The sequence below is a fragment of the Phytophthora sojae genome, assembly GCF_000149755.1.
Source record: "Phytophthora sojae unplaced genomic scaffold PHYSOscaffold_1, whole genome shotgun sequence".
NCBI lineage: Eukaryota > Oomycota > Peronosporomycetes > Peronosporales > Peronosporaceae > Phytophthora > Phytophthora sojae.
This window is the reverse complement of record NW_009258115.1, coordinates 8736838-8750579: the sequence shown is the minus strand read 5'-3', so window position 1 is coordinate 8750579 and position 13742 is coordinate 8736838. Positions and strand designations below refer to the sequence as shown.

The following is a 13742-nucleotide window of genomic DNA, read 5'->3' as shown; positions in this document are numbered from 1 at the left end:
CGTATGCTAGACTTGGGTCGCGAACGGAATTCGGCTACGAGCACCGATAGTAGAGGTGCTTCAGTTTCCTTGTCTACCGTAGGTTAATTTACATGCCCAGCCAGCAGCAAAATATTCGAGGACAGTTCAGGTATTATGCAATAGGTTTGCTGAATACCGGCCGACGGGCACTGGCCGCCGCCGGCACGCGCGCGCTTCTCGCCTCCTGTTTGTCATCGGGTGCAACCAAGAGGCTATCCACGCTGCCGCGGGCTATGCAAGGGCAACATACAGAGCGCGGTGCAAAGATTCTTCACGCCACGGGCTCCAGATGTTCCTTCAGCGGCTTCCTCGCTGGAATGTGCACACACGCACCCGTCAACGCTGGTAAGGTGATGGCATCAGCTTGATCAGCATCCCCTCCGAGCCCTTCTGGGCTGCGTGCGGCTCAATGCGCTGCAGCATACCGCGGCACAGTTGGATGGCGTGGCGGCGAAGCCACCTTTGCTCGGGGATATACGGCGCCGACACAATCGACGGTGATCCACTCGATCCCACGGGTACTAGTCGCGTAAAGACATCCAATGCATTCCGCGCCCATACGGAGCCGCCACCAGAGACCGTTGCGCCGGATGTCGATGGCGTGAAGGCCGCTCGACCACCTTATCCACGTGATGAGTCCTGCCTTGCATAAGAGCTCCCCCTGTCGGTACAGTAAGGTGGCGGCTGAGGTGACGAGCACCGAATCGACTGAGCGGAGACCGTGGCCATGAACGATATCCGCAGCGGAATTACATGTGTGCGGCAATGGACGACGAAGGGGAAGCTAAAGCTAACAGGAGCGTATTGATTCTGGGGTTAAGAAGAAATATATATACAACGCTCCACTGTTTATAAACTAATGCATACAGCTCTATCACTCACGATAACAAGTCCTATCGAGGCTTTCAAACTCGATGCTTAGAGGTACAGCAACACAGGCTGGTCGTTCTGGATGCGGTACTGGTCCTGGGACTGGTCTGCGGGCGCGGCCGATGCGGAGGGGTTCTCGTCAACAAAGAGGCACTGCAGCACGTCGAGGATCTCGTGGTCCGACACGTTGGCGGCCTGCGGCACGCTCACGTGCTGCTCGGTGGCGCTGGTCGTGGAGGCCGAGCTGCTGCTAATGTTGCTGCTGGCCACCGTGCTCATGGACCACGGCGCGTACTCGGCCACCGACAGCGGGCTCGGGCGGGCAATGGGCGCGCGGAGCTGGGGTGGCGCGGCGGCGCGAGCGGCGGCCACGGCTCCAGGCGGGTGCTGCGTGCGCAGGTGGCGCGTGAGGTTGCCGGCCGTGCTGAAGGTCTTGCCGCAGCCTTCGACGACGCAGATGTGCGCGACGCTGCCGAGGTGGTTCTGCAGGTGGCGCGCGAGCTTCTCGGACTTGGTGAAGATGCGGGTGCAGCCCTCGACGGGGCACTCGAGCTTCTTGAGGAGGTGGAGGCGGCGGTGGCGGGCCAGGTTGCCCGAGGTGCTGAAGCGCTTGGCGCACGAGCGGATCGCGCACTGGTAGGGCTTCTCACCCGTGTGGGTCTTCATGTGCTCGCGCAGCGTGAACTTGCGCTGGAAGCGGCCGTTGCACGAAGGCACGGGGCACTGGAACGGGCGCTCGCGCTCCTGGGTCGGGGCAGGGGTGGGGGCCACGGGGGCGGGGGCAGCGGAAGCGTCAGTCTTGAGGTGGTCCATTATGACGAGGATGGTGGAAGGGTTTCAATTGCTTTTTGCTAGTGCGGACGCGCTGATCGCTGTGAGGTGGAAGGCAAGTTTGAAAGTGAGCTCACCAGAGGCGCGCTCCGTATCCGCGAGCGAGCTGGCCGGCGCTACCCTGCCCTGCCCTGGCCGGTCCATCGGGCCAAGGCACTGCACCGCTGCTGTTGGTCCGCTGTGACTTGCTTTGGCAGCAGACCGCGGCCAGCCGGTTTGCCCAGGTTTGTCTCGTCCGTGTGCGACGCCATGGCTTGAATGGTCTCCAGGCGGGACGCCAGGCTGTACGCGGGTCGCAGTGCAGAGACGGCTTGGGCTCGTGGCGTTGTCAAGCAAGTCGCAGCGAGGATAAACGCGTCCGAAGAGGGCGGCGAACTTGAATCTCGCGAGTCCACCGAGAAACCAAGGGCAACCGTAGCGCAGAGCAGCGAGGCGCACGTCCTCCTCGGTTCGCCAAAGCCATGTGGGCCTCAGGGTAGACAGGGGCCTCCACCATCTTAGCGGAAACCGTGGCGCGTTGACTTGCCGATTGGAAGAGCAGCCAATCTCTATGGTGAAAGACGCTGTCGAACCCCGAGGAAGTGGTTGGACGGCGAATTGCCAGGCTTCCTACAGTACATGTACCTGTAGGATACTCAAACTGTATAACCTGGATAGGTGGGAGTCACTGGGCAGGAAGGCGAGACCGCTTCAACGAGTGATCCAGTGGTTGGTCTCCGCTGTTAGAAGCGCGTGCATTACAGTGGCCCAAGATACAGCTCGTACGGTAGCCATCGACCGCGAGCTTGGCTGTCGTTACCAACGGCAGCGACCAAACCTAGAGAAGGGCCTGCGTCGACATGGCCGCTCGGAGAAGCCTATGCACGAAGGTGGGTACATGCAGCGCAGATGACGTTCTACAGCGTTGCCACGAACTCACGCGTCTTTCCATCTAAGCCGGCGCGTTCCCCGCGGTTCCTAGCGGCGATCCGCCCTGGGAAAAATATCGTGGCGTTGCTCGCAGAAATCAACCGCCAACCCTCGCTTACGGGCACCACCTTTGCCAGCGTCGGCTGGACATGTAACAGCGCTCGAACACGCGTGAAATCCGCCCTAAATTTTGCGCGCCTAGCAAGATGAAGCAGCCTTTGCATTCACTTCGCTGCTTCTCGCCTGATGGGCAAGTTACAAAATTGAACTGCTGCGGCTGTAATTTCGTAACTCGCTTCAACTGCCGAGCCCTTGAAGCTTCTCGCGCTGCTCGACTACCGATGATACTGTGGCTGCTCAGTGATAATACCTTGACTACTGCACTACCAATTCCAACCTTTGGTGCAGCTGGAATGATGTCTTCCAGCCGAGAATTGGCAGTGGTACGAAAAGCTCGCAAGATACAGCTCGGCGGGGGCCTGCAGGCTGCAGAGGCCACCGCCTCCAACCGAACGCCTTGTACAAGTTGATGCCACTGCGTGCAGCAGACCTGCCAGGCCCGCCCGCAGCAGACCAGTCCTCTGGGAAAGCCGGTTGGTGAGGGCTCACTTTGCACCCCAGCGGCGGCGGTCCGTGAGATGCGTCGCCGTGTTAGCTGAAGCGGTCGTTCCGCTGGTTCTCTTGACTCACCCGCTTGGCTACAGGACGCTTTGCCTGCACGGTGGACAGGCTCGTATGTAACCTGCTCCCGCGCAGGGTCAACGTGAGATAAATGCCCACGCTCACTCACTCACCAAAGGCACGCGTCCCGCGTCGCGCGGTGAATCCGCGGCCACCGCGCGTGCGGACGACGGCCGTCCAAAATCATCGGGCGCGTCCGATGGAGCGGCGCAGCGCTCTTCCATTGGAAGGAGACCGAAGACGAAAGCATCCACCCACGCTTTGCTGCTGCATCCCGCCGCGCTGATTACTTTCTCGAAGGGCACCGCGGTCGCAAACCGAGGTCGAAGAAGGCATCTGTTTCCCGAGCTGCACACTGTACGAGCGCGGCGGCATCCAAGCAGCTTTTCACGGACCCCGTATGTATGACTCCAAAGTATCCGCTACGCTCGACAAGTCGCAGTCGCGACACTCCATCCGTCCCAACGCTTGGGTGGATATCTTCCATGTCGACACCAACACCTGCGTGTCGAGTCGGTGGCTTCGACGCCGCTACAAAATACCTGCAGGCCGCAGCGTGAAGCCATCGTGTTGACTCGCTGCAGCGATGCAGCTCACATAATCACCGTCGCGAGGCTTGAAGGCCCACAAAGCCCTCGCGCTCTCTGCGTTTTCAAACGTGGCCAGCTGTGGCTGGGGCGATGTGTGTGTGTGCGCGCGCTCCTTCTTCTCCAACTTGAGTGTTGAGCTTCCGATTCATTCGGCCTGCGGGTTAAACATGTTGCAAACAGCCGCAGCGCGTCTTGAACAGCCCCATTCCTGCCCAGCAGAGGGGGAGGGGGAGCCTTCTTGGCCAGCAGCGCTCGAGAACAGCCCAACGTCTGTCAGGAGATCCGCCTGCCGATCCGGCCAATCGAGGCGAGTCGAAATTTTGTCCCGTATTACTCAGCGACCGAGGTGACGCGTGTTTAGCTATGGTAGCGTAGATTACGTCCGCCGTCTGCTCGTAGCGACGTTCAAATCGCCGGCTGTGTGCGCCTGCCGCTACGTTGCCACGCTCGACTTGGTCCCTTCAACACGGCTCGGATAGCCGCGCCGAGTGTGATTTTGTTCGGCAAATTTCGGCTTGCCGGTCCGATTTGCTACAACCGCGCGAAAGCTGGATTACCGGGCCTTGAAATCGCAGCGAGGCAGCGAGGAATGGCGAGAGCTGAGCCAGCTCCAGCTCACCTCGGCTTCAACGTGAGCCTTCTGCATCGACGTCCGGTTTCCTCGCTTTCGGGGAGGCCGAGCCAAACTGGCCAACGAGTTTCTTTGGCGCGCTCAACGTCAGACACTGCTCCTGCGAGCTCGATTTGCACGGCTTCGCTTCGCTTGCTCGCCTCAACGCGCGGCGGACCCGACAAAAGAAACTCGAGCGTCCAGCGCTTGAACCCTTCGCGCTGCAGTTAAACGACCGCACAGCCCAACGCGTTAGCGTCACTTGAGGCGTTTAGGTTACACCAGAACTTCGAGCAAAGCTTTAACGGAGGTTGCGCTGAGCCTTTGTACAGCGTGTTTAAGCTGCAAAGCTAGCATAGCGTGCGCGCTTCAACTCAATGCACACCGCTAGGCTTGTCAACACTGACGTAGTTCCAAGTTGGGACGGGTGGATCTACATGAACTAAGAAGAATGCCCTTACCATTCAATAGACATCTCGTTCGTGGACCATTTTGCTGTACAGAATTATGCCCGAATAAGGAACGGGTGTACAACTAATAGCCTCACATATTTAATATTATTTTCCAGTCGATGTGGCGATAGGGGGATGTGCAAAGTACTGCAAGGTACTGAGGTGAAAAATCCAGTGCCAATCATCAGCTCTCCACCCTCGTTTGAAAAATGGCGCGCATTTAGCGATCTTACTAGACTTCAAACTACATGTACCGTAGGGGTAGACTCGCACTTTTGCTTTAGCACCTCGCCCCACAAGCCCACCTCCTCCCCCACTCCACCCATGACTGTCCAAGCGTCTCCGCCTCACTTGGTCTGAGAAAGTAGGCATCCTCGACAAGGTGAAGGGCTAGATAATCCCTACGAGGTCGACCAGTTGACAGCGCTGTTGTGGTGCGAGGATGCCTGGTCAAAGGTTAGTGCTTCGACCATACGCCACTGTTGGAATCATTCCGGACTCGTAGGTAAAGCTGCTCTTCAGTTCATTTTGAAATAACTAAATCAGTACATTGGAAAAGTATACTCAACTTAACATCAATTTATATATTCTGCGTCTTTATATATATCAGGCGTTCCTTACTCGGGCAGATTACTGTAAGAGTTTGGGTTTCATAAAGCGGCGTGGATTGATAGTTTACGAATAATGTCTGGCGCTGAACGACGCCAACGATCTCTTTACATCCTACACGGCCTAAAACTCGTACGTAGCGGTAAGATACGGCGGCTGCGACTGCTGCTGGGGCTGGTGGTGGGGCGGTGCCTGGTGTTGGTGGTGCTGCGGTGCCTTGTTGTCGCGCGGAGGCTCCAGCTTGGGCAGTCTGTCCCGGATAATGGCAACATTGTGGTGACCCTGGGCCGCCGCCGCGGCAGCCGCCTGCGCGTTCTCCACGAACAAGCAGTCGAACAAGTCCTGCACGTCTGACTCCAGAATGCGCTGCTGCTGCGGGGGGTGCTGGCCGTGGTGGTGATGGTGGTGGTTCTCCACCGGTGGCTGCTGCGGCCACAACAGGCCACGCATCGGAAGCGAACCGGTCGGGGGTGGCGCGCGGCCAGGGAACTCAAACTTGGGCCGCGGCAGCGAGGGCATGGCCGACACCGGGACGGGGACAGCTTCCTGGCGAGTCGACGGGCCGGCACGGTGCTGCGTGCGACGATGCCGGGTCAGGTTGCCGGCCGTGCTAAAGGTCTTGCCGCAGCCAGCGAAGTCGCACGTGTGCGGCGTACGCGCAAGGTGGACCTTGAGGTGCGGCACAAGCTTCTCGCGGCTGGTAAACACGCGCGTGCAGTGCGCGGCCGGACAGCTGATCTTGCGCATGGCGTGCAGCTTGCGGTGGCGCGCGAGGTTGCCCGACGTGCTGAAGCGCTTGCCGCACTCGGCCACGGGGCACTGGTGCGGCTGCTCGCCCGTGTGCGTCTTGAGGTGTTCGTGCAGCGTGAACTTGCGGTGGAAGCGGCCGCCGCAGTTGGGCACGGGGCAGGCGAACGGCCGGTCCTCGGAGGGCGCCGCGCGGCGCGAGGTGCCTGTGCGTCGCGGGGCGGCGGGCGCTGGTGGCGGCGGGGCGGGGGCATTGACGTTGACGTTGGCACCGGGGCTAAGATTGGCAACGGCACAAGCGTTGAGATTGGCATGGTGCTGCTGCGTGTTCGGATCCTGATGCTGGTGCTGTCCGGCAGTGCTGCGCTGCAGGTAGAACGGCGGGTCCCGCGTGGTCTCACTTAGCATGGCTTGCATGGCTGTTCGGTGCGGTGAGTGGAGGGGGGCGGGATCAGGATAAGATGCGAGGAAGCGGACACGTCACGCCGCTTGGGCTTTTTCCACAGTGGCTCTCCTGGCCTCAAGCTGGTACTTTCGAGAATACAACCGAGGCAGGCAGGCTCGAGGTGTGGCGGTCGTCGCTTGGGCTCTGCCTGTCGGCGCGCCGCGCCTCGCCTCTGCGTCTGGTTTGGGGCTGCTGGCGGGGCCATCAACGGACTCGTCCAGAGCCATTCCTACGGCGGGTAGGGCGCGGCGGCACCAGCGCATGAATTCGCCTTGGATAGGACACATCAGATGCTTGCGTGATTATGGCTCGGCTGGCTGTTTGTCAGCAACTCGCACAGTCTCCGAGCTGCGCGCACATGCTGGGCGAGTGCAGTGCAGCCATCTGACGCAGACACTGCGGTTGGCTGCCTATGCGATGCCCCTCAACTTGACGTTGCAAGCTTGAATTCATCCCGCATGGTCGCTGGCGCAGTTTCGCTCGTTTTTCGCGCGCAGGAGGAGCTCGACAGCCGGGAGCGGTGGATAGCCCCGCCGGCTACTTTTTATCTCGAGGGATTTGCAGCGCGCAGTGAATCTGCAGCAAGCGGCCCGGGGCTGCACGTGCGGAGCCCGTGGGTCGGCCGGTCCCGTCGTCTTCGGACAAGCGAGGGCGACACTCGCTCGCTACAGTAGCGGTCCCTGGGACGTTGCTTCCGCTTCAAGGTGTTCTTGGCCTTCCGCACTTCGCGCGCTCGGCTCCTGGTGGTGCGCTCGCTGCACCTCGACTTGACCTGATACCGTTCACCATCGGCAGCAATTCCTCTCGGCTCTTGATCACCTCGGCCGTGTTTGACGGCTCGAGAATCATTCGCGGTCACCTCGGTGCCGGCGCGCATTGAAGCCGGCCGATCCGATCTTCAGTTGTCAAAGCCCCGTACGCTCCGAAAGCGCCGATGCGTTTCCGAGTCCAAGTGTACCACCGCGCATGCTTGCAGGTTCCGTGACGTGACCCAATCTCGTGACACCGGCTCACTACAGTACACGCCTGCGCTCTACCTACCGGTACCATGGATCGAAGACGTCCTCCTCGGCGGAACGCGTCAACATGAGCCGAGGCAGTGCACATGTCAGGCTTCGCACGATGACGCCTGACGGTGCGGCTCTGGTGGTGCGGCTGCGCTCGGATCGCCTAAAGCAAAGAAGCGCAGAGTGGCTGGCTGGCTGGCGGACGCTAAAGAGGTGGAGGACGCTTTTAATCGCGGCAGATACATTTGGGGGGGGTCCATTAAACAACTCACTCACTCACTCACTGGGCATTTATACTTCATAGGTGGACACGCGGGTGGTCGTCGTCGCACGACGAGCCTACCGTACCAGAATTCACTGGTGGTAGGCTCCGCGGAGGAACGGCTCGCTGCGGATGATGCCGCCCATGGTGTTCACGGGCGCCACCGCCGGGTTCTCGACGAACAGGCAGTCCAGCAGGTCCCGCACGTCTTGGTCGGAGATGCCGCGGTTGTAGTCGGGTCTTGCCGCCGCGACAGCCGCCGACACGGCGTCCTGGGTCGGTGCATTGGACCACACCGGGCCCTTGACGAGCATCGCGCCGGGCACGACCGGGTACTGCACCATCCTGCCGGGCATTGATGCCTGCATCATCGGGAACTGCCGCTGCGGCTGCTCCGGGAACGGCAGGCTCTTGAGCATCGGCGGCTGCCGCGGGGGCTCCATCCCGTTCACGCGGTTGGCCGGCGGGGCGTTGTGTCGCGTCCGTCGGTGCCGCGTGAGGTTGCCGGCCGTGCTGAAGGTCTTGCCGCAGCCTTCGATGTTGCAGGTGTGCGGCGTGCCCGCGAGGTGGACCTTGAGGTGTCTCATGAGCTTCTCGCGGCTCGTGAACTCGCGGGAGCAGTGCGGCGTGGGGCAGTTGAGCTTGCGCACCGAGTGCAGCTTGCGGTGGCGCGCGAGGTTGCCCGAGGTGCTGAAGCGCTTGCCACAACCCGCTATGGGGCACTGGTGGGGTTGCTCACCCGTGTGTGTCTTCATATGTTCGTGCAGCGTGAACTTGCGGTGGAACCGGCCGCCGCAGGTCGGGATCGGACATGCGAACGGCCGATCCTGCGACGGCGGCGCGCGGCGCGACTGACTCGGTGTGAAGGCACTCGAGTGCGGTGGCTGCTGCTGCTGGTGGTTGAGCGCGGCTTGCATCGTTGCGCACGGAGCGGAACTCGGTTTAACTTCGTGGATGGCAGGCAATTTGAATTGTAGGCGGACAGGGCAGCGGCGTCCAAAGCGCAAAAGTGCAGCGTCGTGCAGAGAGGGGAGGGTGGATCTCCTCACGGCACCAAACTCAGGATGGGGAGGCAATGCAGCCAGGTCTGCAGCGACACCTGGAGTATTGGCCGGCCAGGCGTCTCGCTCCGTCAAAGCCGATGTCATCGTGGTCGCAGACTCAAACCTTACCAGCGCGGAGAGCAACGCGGCGGTCGAGTCCTTCGTAGCGCGATGCCATTGCATACACTTGAAGAGAGAGGCTCGTCCCTTTTTGGCAAAGTGTAGCTGCACGAAGCTGCTAAGCAAACAAGTGAATTGTCAGCTCCGTGTCACGCTTCGCGCGCCCCGCCCCGTCCAGGGCTTCAACACGAACCAATGATGACAACCAAGAGGCACTCTCGGCACTCGACGACGGGGGGGGGGGGGGGGCGGTGTCAATAGCCAAAGGAGTTGGTGCACAACGTTTGGTTTTGAGTTCATGGTCATCTGGTACCGGAGACGGCTCGGATCGGGCTTGAAGAGCATGTTCAGGATCGGGTCAAGGCTCTCGGTTGACGGCGCTTCCGGCGGGCCATGCACGACACTTTATGCATTGCGATGCGTCTCGGCTCGGGCATTCGATCGAAACCGAGTTGGTCAGCGATTCTCTTCCGAGATGATGTGGCTTGGTGCTCAGCCTCACGTCGCTGCTCGCTGCGCACGATCCCGCAGAGAGGGAAGCGGGCCGAGTTGGCTACGAAATGCGGGCGCAGAAGCTGCGGCCGAGACGCATCGGCTGTCGACACTTGCATAGATGGTCTGGCCGCGCCTTCAACTGCACTCAAGCTGCGCGGGAGCGTGGGTGAACGAACTCCTGCACCTTGCAGCACGCCCTCGCATAGTGCCGGTTGAACACCGACAACGTGAAGGTGCCGCTTACGATTCCCACTGAGAAACGCGGCTCTTGTTGCCTTCATCCACCACGGCATGGCGCCCTCCGGATAGCCCCGAATTGAAGCTGCCAGGACCAGGCAGAATTGCAGTTGCACCCGTTGAAGTTTCGATTGAAAAACTGGTTTGCTTGTTGCTTGGATGCCGACCTCGAAATCGTTTGATCGGTGTACGGTACACGTAATGTAGATCCATGTTCAACATGCTCGAGATCATGTTGAAGTGAGCTCTAGCCCAAATGCTGCTCACACTCAGCTCAGCTCGGCAGCGCTTATCTCTGCCGACGCCAACTTGGCACTCCCAATCCGTAGCATTTTCGTTGGCAACTTGGCCGTGTCGACCACCTTGTTAGTCGAAGCACATTGCCAGTGCCAGTCGCGCATCGCATTGAGCCAAAGCTTCTTGCTCATGTTGCTCAAGAAGATGAGAGATCACGGGTCCGCCACGCAGCACCGATCTCGGCAACGTTTCCTGCCTCGATCAAATCTCTTCTCTTGCTCCGGTGACTTTGCGCTCCGGCTCACCTCGACTTGCGTCGCTAAAGCGATTCCAGCACCATCCCGCCGCGCATCGAGGTCTCCTCCACCTCTGGAGCGGAGGTGGCGGTCCTGGGGCAAATCCGAGCTCCGATTCATGACGAGTACAACTTCTCAACCGCGATACTGTAGAGCGATGGCAACGAACACGCACACGAAATCTGTGAAAAACTGTTCGATTCGAGCTGTCCTTGCTTTCTTTGGTGGGCGCTATCCTATCTATACATGGTTCGTGGTGCTGTGGGGCGCCTTGACGCCGTCGTCGACCGACTCGACGCCAACTGCCTGCACGTGCTTGGCGTGCTCCATCTTGAGAGCCTGGTCGCGCATACGGCTGCCGTTGCGCTTGGCCTGGGTCACCTTGTACAGCATGGTGCAGAACGTGACGACACACGCGATGGCAGCGATGATGAGGGCGACGATGATCGGAGGGCCGTATAGGTTGTCGCCGTCCTCGTTGGTGGCCGTCGTCGTGCAGCGCGGCCCGGTCCAGGAGTCCGACGAACACTCGCAGCGCTTGTCTGCATTGCACGTGCCGGTTCTCACAGCCGAGGAACCGGTCGTGGAAATGGTGCAGTCGTCGTCCGAGTCGCAGAAGGCCATGCCCGAGACCTCCACTACCAGGTTGTCGTCGTCCTGGTAGTCGTCGATGTTGTCCTCGATCCACTGCTTGGTCGGGTGGGTGGACGGATCGCACCCCACGGCCATCGACGATTCGTCGGACACGTCCTGGTACACGCGGATGTAGTCGATCTTCATGTACATGGGGAACTCATCGCAAATGGCGTTGGTCGTATTGTCAGTGCCGTCACCGTAGCAGCCACTTGAGCCAGCGTTAGGCGGCTTGGAACCCCACGAGCTGGAGAGAGCCACGTTGAAGATGAAGTACATGGGCTCCTCGATCATGAGCTTCTTGGGGTTCATCATCGCCGTGTCCTGCGGCGGGTTGGTGACCGCGTCCGCCGGGATCTCGAAGATTACCTGACCTTCCACCTCCCAGCGAATGTAGCCCGCGTCTCCCATGACCCACTCCAGCGAGTACGTGACCCAGTCCAAATACGCAGCCATGTGCACTTCCCAGTCCGAAGAAATAGCATCCATTTGGTACGTGAACTCCGATCCAGAACTGGTAGAACCACCAGACTGGGTACACACCGACGCAGTGTTACCGGCATTACACAGGTACGCGCCCGTATAGGCGTTCTGCTTGGGGAAGCAGGTTCCGTTCGTATTCACACCCCAGTGCACTGTACCGTTGTCCTTGAATCCCAAGTCAGCGTTCACGTCGTACGACGCGGGGCACAAATCCATGGTGCACGCGTTCTCCGTGATTCCCTTAGTCACCGACGCGTTGATGGTCGCGAAGCTCTGGACGTCGTCCTTCTCAACGTCACACAAGTTGTTGGCAGCGTAGCGCAGTCCCTGGTACCACGTCTTGTGTCCGCGCAGGTTCCAGTAATACTTGGTGGGGACGTCCTGGTTGTTGGCGCCCTCGGTCGTACAGTCATAGCTGTACATACAATACGCGGACGAATTGTCCACAATGGTCCGGAAGTCTTCGGGCATACCGGGTCCAACCTGAATCGAGGACGAGATGGCAGTGCCTCCTCCCTCGAGAATATCAATTTCCGGAGCTCCGCGCCCCTGGTTGGGGTTCATCCCCGAGCCGGGGTTGTCATCGCACGCGCTGATGCGCTGGTTCTGCGAGTCGAAGATGGTGTCGTTGCACTCGTTGTAGGAGAAGGGCCACATGCGGGCCGTGGAGCCCGTGAAGATGCCCCGGCCGAGGTTGCCCATGAGCCAGATGCCGGGCCACGTCGGGTAGTAGTCGATGTTGGCCGCGCGCACGCTGGTGGAGCCCGTCTCGACGTCCGGGTTGCCCGAGGCGTTGCTGACGGCGCCCGGCAGCTGCGCGCGCACGGTGACGAGCCCCCCCTGGAAGCAGAACTTGTTCCAGCCCTGCACCATGGCCGAGCGGTAGTAGAAGGTGACGTCCTCGTAGCCGGGGGGCGAGATGTACTCGTTCCAGACCGTGAGGTTGGTCTCGTGGATGTCCGACTCGATGTAGAAGTAGCAGTTGCCGTCGTCGTCGCAGGCCGTGCCCGTCATGTTGGGGTAGTAGATCTCGAGCGCGGCGTTCACGCCGTCGGGCTTGTCGATGGCCGTCCACAGGTGGTCCTCGCCCGCGTCGAAGCTGCGGCCCTCGACGTTGAACTCGTCGCTCATGACGAGCGTCCACGTCTCCCCGCGCGACGACTTGTGCGTCTGCGCCTTGCTGGGCGTGTCCACGTCCACCCACGGCCGCACGCCCGACTTGGTCTCGTACGTCGTGGTGGATGCCAGCGAGGTGGCCGTCATGACGGCCAAGGCCGCGACCACACTTGTCCAGCGTGACAACATCTCTCCAGTCGAGTTCGATCTATCGGACACCTGTGACTATGAGTATGATACCGGCTCCACGGGCTCCGCTACAGTACTGGATCCGCCCCGTATCAACGCGCCTTCGACCTGACCTGCCGATCGCCTGCTTGGAGAGAAACCTGAACTGGCTGGCCGAGGCGAACGTGAGGGGGGGGGGCTTGCGTGAAGAGCACCACATCTCAAGGAGCCAGCTGGTGACTGCCATACTCCGGCCGAGTCTAATTGCATAGAACGGGGCGGAAAGTGGCTCCGGCTGCAAATTCCGCCCGAGCAATGTCACACGCGACAGCGAACAGATTGGACACCCGAAGTGAAGACACGCATAGCGAAATGGCCATGTGCAGGTTGGGCTGTCGTTGGGCAGTGTGCGAATTGAGGCCACGTGCGCGCGGAGCAGCTTTGTCGTGCTATATAATAGGGCTGCTGGAGGACGGATCGGACGGCGAACTGGAATTTTAATCTAGAATCCTTTTTTGGGAATCCCTCGGAATATTCGAACACCATGTACCCACGAGACGCAGATGAGCGGGTTTGCAGGGATATCTCATATCACAGTGCTAGAAACACTACGTTGTGTCTGCATACTTAAAGCTAAAAGAAGACAGAATAATCACTTTCACATCATTAGGAATGAGAGGTATGTATATAGATTTTTGAGAATCAAGGGCGCGTGAACAAAATTCGGCACAGGAATCCTGGCTCGGGCAGGCTGCCTGCCTTCGGGTTGCAAACACTGCTGGTTTGTACATTGTAGCGGCTCAAAATGCATTGCTGGAGTTGCTCGATGCGCTGCCATTGTGCTGTTTGTGCCACCGCAGGTTCCTGGATTTCCTGTGAG

The 13742-nt window shown here is 60.0% G+C and overlaps 6 protein-coding genes across 6 annotated transcripts; 1 reads left to right on the top strand and 5 right to left on the bottom strand.

Moving 5' to 3' along the window:
• Positions 1-1095: 1095 nt before the first annotated feature.
• Positions 1096-1772, bottom strand: PHYSODRAFT_353615 (hypothetical protein; the record flags this gene model as incomplete). The annotated part of the gene is made up of 1 exon (XM_009518210.1): positions 1096-1772. A coding segment is annotated over exon 1 (609 nt), but the record flags the coding sequence as incomplete, so codon positions are not given.
• Positions 1773-5339: 3567 nt separating this feature from the next.
• On the top strand, positions 5340-5501 carry PHYSODRAFT_471484 (hypothetical protein; the record flags this gene model as incomplete). The annotated part of the gene is made up of 1 exon (XM_009518209.1): positions 5340-5501. A coding segment is annotated over one exon (162 nt), but the record flags the coding sequence as incomplete, so codon positions are not given.
• Positions 5502-5647: 146 nt separating this feature from the next.
• On the bottom strand, positions 5648-6737 carry PHYSODRAFT_344002 (hypothetical protein; the record flags this gene model as incomplete). Its single annotated transcript, XM_009518208.1, has 1 exon — positions 5648-6737. The coding sequence occupies one exon, from the start codon at positions 6735-6737 to the stop codon at positions 5697-5699; it is 1041 nt and encodes a 346-aa protein (XP_009516503.1). The 3' UTR covers positions 5648-5696.
• A 1389-nt stretch (positions 6738-8126) lies between these two features.
• On the bottom strand, positions 8127-8951 carry PHYSODRAFT_470162 (hypothetical protein; the record flags this gene model as incomplete). The annotated part of the gene is made up of 1 exon (XM_009518207.1): positions 8127-8951. One exon carries the CDS (start codon positions 8949-8951, stop codon positions 8127-8129), a length of 825 nt encoding a protein of 274 aa, XP_009516502.1.
• A 593-nt stretch (positions 8952-9544) lies between these two features.
• Positions 9545-9985, bottom strand: PHYSODRAFT_322769 (hypothetical protein; the record flags this gene model as incomplete). The annotated part of the gene is made up of 1 exon (XM_009518206.1): positions 9545-9985. The coding sequence occupies one exon, from the start codon at positions 9983-9985 to the stop codon at positions 9545-9547; it is 441 nt and encodes a 146-aa protein (XP_009516501.1).
• Positions 9986-10702: 717 nt separating this feature from the next.
• Positions 10703-12883, bottom strand: PHYSODRAFT_473590 (hypothetical protein; the record flags this gene model as incomplete). Its single annotated transcript, XM_009518205.1, has 1 exon — positions 10703-12883. One exon carries the CDS (start codon positions 12881-12883, stop codon positions 10703-10705), a length of 2181 nt encoding a protein of 726 aa, XP_009516500.1.
• Between the last annotated feature and the right edge of the window lie 859 nt (positions 12884-13742).